Source organism: Rhizomucor pusillus (assembly GCF_041956525.1).
Source record: "Rhizomucor pusillus strain CBS 183.67 unplaced genomic scaffold VTP01scaffold_16, whole genome shotgun sequence".
Taxonomy (NCBI): Eukaryota; Fungi; Mucoromycota; class Mucoromycetes; order Mucorales; family Lichtheimiaceae; genus Rhizomucor; species Rhizomucor pusillus.
Window position 1 is genome coordinate 262,986 of NW_027192158.1, and position 7,324 is coordinate 270,309.

At 47.7% G+C, this 7,324-nt stretch overlaps 3 protein-coding genes across 3 annotated transcripts; 2 read left to right on the plus strand and 1 right to left on the minus strand.

The window, feature by feature from the left end:
* Positions 1 to 203: 203 nt before the first annotated feature.
* VTP01DRAFT_3347 (uncharacterized protein) lies at positions 204 to 1,100 on the minus strand (the record flags this gene model as incomplete). The annotated part of the gene is made up of 4 exons (XM_069381908.1): positions 204 to 261; positions 323 to 433; positions 496 to 716; positions 777 to 1,100. 4 exons carry the CDS (start codon positions 1,098 to 1,100, stop codon positions 204 to 206), a joined length of 714 nt encoding a protein of 237 aa, XP_069236505.1.
* Positions 1,101 to 1,983: 883 nt separating this feature from the next.
* VTP01DRAFT_3348 (uncharacterized protein) lies at positions 1,984 to 3,405 on the plus strand (the record flags this gene model as incomplete). Its single annotated transcript, XM_069381909.1, has 1 exon — positions 1,984 to 3,405. The coding sequence occupies one exon, from the start codon at positions 1,984 to 1,986 to the stop codon at positions 3,403 to 3,405; it is 1,422 nt and encodes a 473-aa protein (XP_069236506.1).
* Positions 3,406 to 4,725: 1,320 nt separating this feature from the next.
* On the plus strand, positions 4,726 to 7,058 carry VTP01DRAFT_3349 (uncharacterized protein; the record flags this gene model as incomplete). Its single annotated transcript, XM_069381910.1, has 5 exons — positions 4,726 to 4,971; positions 5,044 to 5,280; positions 5,353 to 5,500; positions 5,572 to 6,059; positions 6,138 to 7,058. The coding sequence occupies 5 exons, from the start codon at positions 4,726 to 4,728 to the stop codon at positions 7,056 to 7,058; spliced, it is 2,040 nt and encodes a 679-aa protein (XP_069236507.1).
* Between the last annotated feature and the right edge of the window lie 266 nt (positions 7,059 to 7,324).

Genomic DNA, 7,324 nt, shown 5'->3' on the forward strand with positions numbered 1-7,324 from the left:
ATCCAAAATAGATACAATCTATATATTTAATTAACATGTGGTTTTTTCTTCTTCTTTTCCCCTGTTTGGGGTTTTGGTAAAGAAAGTGTGCGAGTGTCTGTGCGGCGGGGGATGGGGTAATAAATCGGGATCATTCTCATTACTTTCCATCTTGTTTGTGAATTAAGGGGAAAGATATGGAAAAGGCTTGGTTGCTTGCGCTTTTACTTTGAAGCGACCTTCTGCCACTGGGATGTCATGGCGAGCCAGGAGGTGGTCATACTACAGGATTTGGTGGTGGTCTGAGAAATTGTCACATGGAAGAATTAGTCGCACAACTTACCCCGCCAAACCAACGATGCCTTCATCGAAACCGATCCAGCCCAAACCGGCGGTGGGGATGATAATATCGACAAGATCTTGAAGCAACTGCTTGTTGAGTGCCTTCTTTTCACTATAAATGGAACGCGTTAGTCCCCAACTAGCTTAGATTGTCATTGAAAAATCTCGTCTTACGTGTGGAGACGGCTGGCTTCCACTTGAAGACCGTCCTTCTCGGCCGAACCTTTCTCTGCAGCCTTCAGGCTCTTTTCAAGCATGTGCTTACGGATACCGAGTGTGCGGTACTTGTACAAGCTGGAAGCGATAGAGAAAGCCAATGCAGTGAACCAGCACTTGAATCCAAACTGTTGGACTTGCTTTGCGTTTGAGATCTTGTAAAAGTTGACCGTGTTGGCCTGCAGAAGAGTAAATATGAGTAAATGTCTTTGGTCGCTTAGGATCGATGTATACGTTACCAAAACCAAAGCTTCAGAGCAATAGTAGAAGAACATGGCGAATTGCTTTGCAGCGCCTGTGATTCTCAGCACCTCGTCCTTGAGAGCCAAGCTCTTGATACCAGCCTGGGCAAACTCGAGCTGCTTGAAGAGACGGAAGAATTTACGCGCATTGCCAATATGCTGCTTAAGGTCGCTCCAGCGCTGGATAACGTCCTTGGGAGCACCGCTGCGGTACAGATAAAAGGCATAAAAGCGAGAAAAGTACTGGACGAGACGGCAGAGTTTCTCGCGGCCGGTTGTCGTGGCAAGGAAGCGGTTGACGTTCTCTACTTGGACAGACATGGTTATGTGTGTGAAGGAAAAGAAGAAGAAGGAGAGAAGAGGAAAGAAAAAGCGAGAGCGGGGTCCAAGCTGGGAAAGAAGGGTTGTCAGCAGAAAAAATCATAGATGGAGAGAAGGAAGGGATTAAGGCTATAATTTGCGCGCGATTCTCCGCAAAATGCTGACCAAGTACCAAACTTCATGTGAAACTGGGGACCAAACCGGAGGATTTACTTCTCTCTTACCTTTTTCCCTTGTTCTTTCTTTTTCCTCTTCTTTTCTTGTTTGCGAGAACTGCTGTCCAATTTCAAATGGATTAACAGATAACTTTATCACTCTGCACTGCAGGTACACGCATAAATGAGAAGAATGTCTGTAATACGCAATGGAATGTGCTGCTGGTGCTCGGACACCAAAAAGCATGCCAAAACACGGTAGTATATAGGATCTTCAGCTGCAATCACATTAACGTGACTGTTTCCATACTCGTCTCATCTGCTGCCTGTCTGGGTCCCGGCAGCCTCGATATTTTGTGGTATATTTTCCTCCACTTTTTTAGTAGCTTTTGAAGACACAACATACTGCAAAGGCCTTCTGCTCTGACACGATTGCAATGCGTCTATCCTTGTAACTATTCCGAGATGAGGTGCAAATCAACGATGGTTTATTCGTTAAAGACGTTTGGAAAAAGAATATTCGCATAGTTGAATCAAATCAGGATAGGGCACTCGCGAGATCAACCTTGAAATCGCCTCTGGAAATTTTACCTTTGAAAGCTCAAGAAGATGCTGTGTGCCACCATGCGGGAATTGAAAAAGTCACAGAGCATTATACAATTGCAGTCGCTCTTTTCGCCATCACTTTCATCTCTCTTTGATATCATTTCTTTGAGACGCGTATATTCATGACAACAACTTCTCTGCTAACAGCCAGCGGTGCAAAGCTGACAATTACTGACACTCAGCTCGTCATCAACAACCAGGACGGTGGTGCAAACCAGTCGGTGGATCTCGAGTATATCTACGGGGCACAGCTCTTATCAACGACGACGCCAACAAAAATTTTGATCAATTACTGCCACGTTGACGAACCGTCCAGTACCGAGGATAGCAATAGCAACAACAAGACGATTACGGATTTTCGCAGTGTCGGGCAAGCACGTTGGGAGCTCCGTACATTGGCATTTGACGTTGTTGCTGGAGAGGACACAGCGACAGCATTTGTAAGCCAAGTTCGGCAAGCAATTCTACCGAAGGAGGAGGGCTTAGATCAGACTCGGGTACATGTCATATTAAACCCGGTCGCGGGCGGGCGTCTAGCGACGCAGCAATGGAAGGAGACCGTGAAGCCTATGTTGCTGGCTGCCGGTTTCCAGGAGAAGAATATCATACTCACGCACACGGAAGCGAACGGCAAGACCCGTGCGTTGGCAAAGCAAATCGGTGTGCAGCTTCTAAGCAGCAGTAATGACAGTTCTCCGCCTATTGTCATTTGCATGGGTGGCGATGGCACGGTGCACGAAGTGGTGAATGGCTTGTCTGATGCATTCGACGGTCGTGCCTGGTCGTCTAATAATATGCCGACGTTCCGTCTTGGCATAATTCCTTCCGGCTCTGGCAATGCGTTCTCCCTCAGCTTGAATCACAGCAGCATCGAGCGTGCAGCGCTGAAAATCATAAAGGGCAAAACGGAGCAGTTCCAGCTCATGGATGCTACTCTTGAGCCAGCATCATCGACAAAAACTCATACTCGGCTTCTTGTTGTCATGAGTTACGGGTTCCACGCACAGATCGTCTCCAAGTCCAGATACTTGCAATACTTTATGGGCAACAAGCGCTTCAGTCTTGTCGCCATGTTCTTGTTGAAATTCTTGTGGCAGTATCCGGCTGACCTTGTTTTGAAAGGTGCGCAGCAGTACGACCGTCAGAGCAAGCAGTTTATCAAAAAGACAGATGACGACATCATTGAGCTACTCGATAGTCAGTTTACATATTTCCTTGCTAGCAAGCAAAAGTCGCTGGAACGTGGATTCCCAATCGCACCCTTTGCGTCGCCGTTTAGTCCCGACATGGACGTTGTTGTCATGCGAAACGCGACGAGCGAGCAACTTCAGGATGCGAGTATCAAGACGATTCAGGGCGGCCGCCACGTGGACGAGTCCGATATTGTCGAGTATTACAAGACACAGGAGCTTGAGCTACGTGTCAAGGAACGGGCTGAAATATGCTTGGATGGCGAAATCGTTAATCTGCCCAAGAACGGTGTTGTACGTCTCAAGATGATCGGTCCATCCACTGGCGAACCAGAGTTCAGAACGTTCGTGTGATGATTTCGCCAAGTTCAACGATACCTCTTTACTTCTCTACTGTCAGGAGCAGAGCGCATGCCCGATTTACAGAATTTGTACGTTACCCCCACTTTTCCCTGCAATAAAGTATGTATTATCAGCTCTCTCTATCTCTCTCGCTGTATATAAACATCCTTTTAAGGGATAGGGGGCGTATTGTTACCGGTGGGTGGACAGCCGAAAAGGAAGGGAAACGCGGAAGAATATTCCACATGTCCTATTCTTGTATGTACAAAGCAGCAAGAGCAGCAGGAGCATGAACCCCTGAACACCTGTGCCTCGTTCTCTTTTTCTTTCTTTCTTTCTTTCTTTAGCTGCCATTGCCAGCAGCAGGCAAAGGTGGTTACCAGCAAACAGGATCGATCTCGTCAAGATGATTGGTTCGTCGAGCAAAGTTCAGCTTACATTGGATGTGTTACAAGGTATTGCCCATGTTGTGATGGCGGGCTCATTTGCTGTAAATGGCAAAGGCTTAATTGGCGCCCTGAATTTTTGGAATTAAGAGCTAATAAATGCTGTGGACGATGTATGGTGCACACCGAATACGTACCGCTCGTGCTAGGATGACGGCGTACCTTTAAGGGGAGTGCAACGCATGAACGCGTGTTTTGCTTTGCGCGCGCGCGCCACCGCAAGGAAGGACCGACGCGACAAAAGTGACAACGGGATGAATAATCATCTCGATTTTGCCGCTCTTATGCGGAACTACAAAAGATAAGAGACGCGTCATCAACAATGCAACAACTGCAGCAGACGGATTAGAGTGTATGCTTGACATGAAACACGCGCGTTTTGGTGGTAAACAACCACATTGTTTGTATCCAACAATGTCATATATTTTTAATTGCGTCTTAAATTTCTCAGAATATATAAGCTTTTGAAACGTGCTGATCGCCCTTGACAATTAAGCCCCCAGCCCGATGTCACCCCTCTTTGTTGCACGTCACGAGTTGCTTGCCAATGCAGTGAGGCATATCAAGATGTTAAAATTGGAGGCGAAGTATGTATCTTGATCAACTGACAACATTGATGACGTGGCGTTGAAGGAGAGGAGGCGGGGGATTGTACGTTACCAATGGCTTGCTTTAAGACATGTAACGGAGGCATCCAGTAGCAAATACGTGAAAGTAAAAAAAAACGTGAGCTGAGTTGTTTGAATGGGGGAAAATGAGGGTCCTTGTTTTCAATCACACAAGAGTTTAGCCTTCTTTTTTTTTTTCTTCCCTCTTCTTCTTCGTTTCTCTTTTCTTTTCCTTGCCTTTCCTTTACTTCCAGCACAACCCAGTTTCTTCTTCTTCGATGTCCAATGCAGCGCACTCAAAGCAGCAACCAGCGTGGGCTCGGCCAAAGAAACAGCCTCCTCGCTCTTCTGTCAGAAATAAGCGCAATAACAATAGCAGCGCCCAAGCTCCGCCTCAGCAGCAGCACCAGCCGGTGTACTATTGTTCAGTGCTGCTGCCAGAAACCTCGTCGCGCGCTCGGCTGTTGAGTTCGCGGGATAAATATAACAAGATTCAATTAGCTGATAAGGCTGCCAAGATGGAAGTAGGTATTGACCCACCCGAGTCTTCCTTTTTGTTCCCTCTTCCGACGATGTTGTACTCACGTTTGTTTCAGGCATACCTCAAGCTACCGAAAGCTCAGTCCCGAGAAATATTTGCATTGTCGGATCGGCCGAGAATTCCGTTTATTAGGCTTCCACAACAACAGCAGCAAGAGGAGCAAAAACAAGAAGGGCAGCACCAGCACCAGCAGCCGACGCCGACGCCGGAGGAACCTTCCATAGAAGACAGCGCGAACGTGGATTCGGATGATACTGACGTTGAGGAGCTGTTTCTGGAATTGGCTCATGAGGTATTAGGATGGCTTGACAGTTTTGGTTAGACTCGTAAGATCTGTATATCTTGATACTCATTACCCCTATAGCTTGACAGCAACGACAAGGCGATCCAGCGACGCCTCGCAAACGCTACCAAAAATAAGATCACGACGTTTACCTCTGCACCGGTCGATTACTTTTCTTCTCCGGGGATCCTGTCACCTAAACCTGATGCGAAAAAGGAGGATATTGAACGTGAGTAAACACACAGAAAACCTTAAGACGGATTTTTTGCTTACAAGGAACAAACCCCTCCGTTGTTACAGAGCACGAAGCGCCACCGAGTATCAATGTACGGATTACGAGCACAGATATTATACAGGACGTATTCCTGTCTCCTATCATCGAGCGCCCAGCCTTGCTGCAGCAGCAGCAGCAGCCACAGACTATCGATGACGATGACAACAGCGATGAAGAGAACGGAAACACGCAAGATGGAAGGAGTAAAGATGGCGACAACGGGCATCAACAGAAGGAGTCCTCCCAGACGAGACCGGATGAAATGCCCCTCAATCCGCCTGCTCCACCCTTTTCGCTGAGACCACCGCCCCACCTTAGCCGATCGCGGCGCACTTCACGCACAACGCAGCAGATGCGGGAGCAGCAGGTTGCCGCTTCTGCACCGGAGACCCAGTCCCAATCCAGTAGCCGGCATAGCAGCAGTAGCGCAGTAAGTCCACGATTCATGGCGCTGCGCAAATTAAGCCAAAGTGGACCTGACGAAGATGAAGAAGGAGAGAAGAGTAGCGAGGAGGTATGTAAACTACTATCATTTAGTAGTAGAGAAAAGAAAGAGCATACAAGTAATTACCGTTATTTTTTTTTCTCGCAGAATCGGGCAGCAACAACAACCGACAAGATAATTTCGCAAGCAGTGCGACGCATGGCCGAGACGCAACGTGCAATGATGGAGGAGCAGAAGCGCGAGATCATAGAGTACATTGACAAGCTGAAACCGACCAACCAACTGGAAGAGCTAGAAATGTCGCGAAAGCAGACCGTCGAATTGGAGGCGCAAGTGAATTCGTACCGCATCAACACAATCAAGTTGCAGCGGCAGTTATTTGAGATGGAGCTGCTAAAAACGCACAATGCCGAGCTGGAGAAACAATGCGATCTGCTTCGGCGACGTAACACAGAGCTTGAGGAACAGACAGAACAAAGTCAAGATCAGCACGTGGGACGGATCCGCGAGCTCGAGGCACAGGTAACGCACCTCACCCAGGTGCTGAGCATGATGGAGGATGCCGAGAAACAGAACCTTGCTGCCGCTGCTGCTCGCAGACGCGGCTCCGTCGTGGACTGGGCCGAGGAGCAGGGCTGGGCCGAAAAGTATCGGGAACTGCAAGCACGCTACAACCGGCTGGAAAAAGAATTAGAGAAGAAGGAACAACAGCAACAGCAACAACGTCCAGCACCACGACGGCCCACGAGTCCCAAAAAACGGAGCTATTTCATGAACGAGCAAGGTCACTTGACATTTACCACTGAAATCAACGGTCAGCTATCCCAGTACACCGTCAAGATCCCTCCTACTAGTTCCAATAACTTTGGATCTTCGAAAAGCGATGGCAACCGAACCCCTAGTCCTCCTGCTTACAGGACAGCTGCGCGTCGACGGCCCTTGTCTTCAAATAACATAGCAAATCTTACCACCACCACTACTACTACTACTACTACTGCAATTAATAGTAACAACAGCAACAAAAAGCTTAATCCTATGGCGCAACCTTGGAAACTGCCGTCGCCTTAATCTTGCCTGTACCACACGCACGTCCCAACTTTATTAATTCCTTTCTTTGAAGACCTTTTAATATCCACATTTTTTCCTCCTCATCCTGCTCCCCCTCACTCCCCTCTCTTTTTTAGATACCCATCTTCCCCCTTATCCGGTCTTGCAACTAGTAACTTAATGTATACAACCGACGCACGTACTACACACACAAAATATACACAAACGCACACGCACAACAGCAACAGCAACAGCAAAAATATATACAATCAGACAAATCTTTTTAA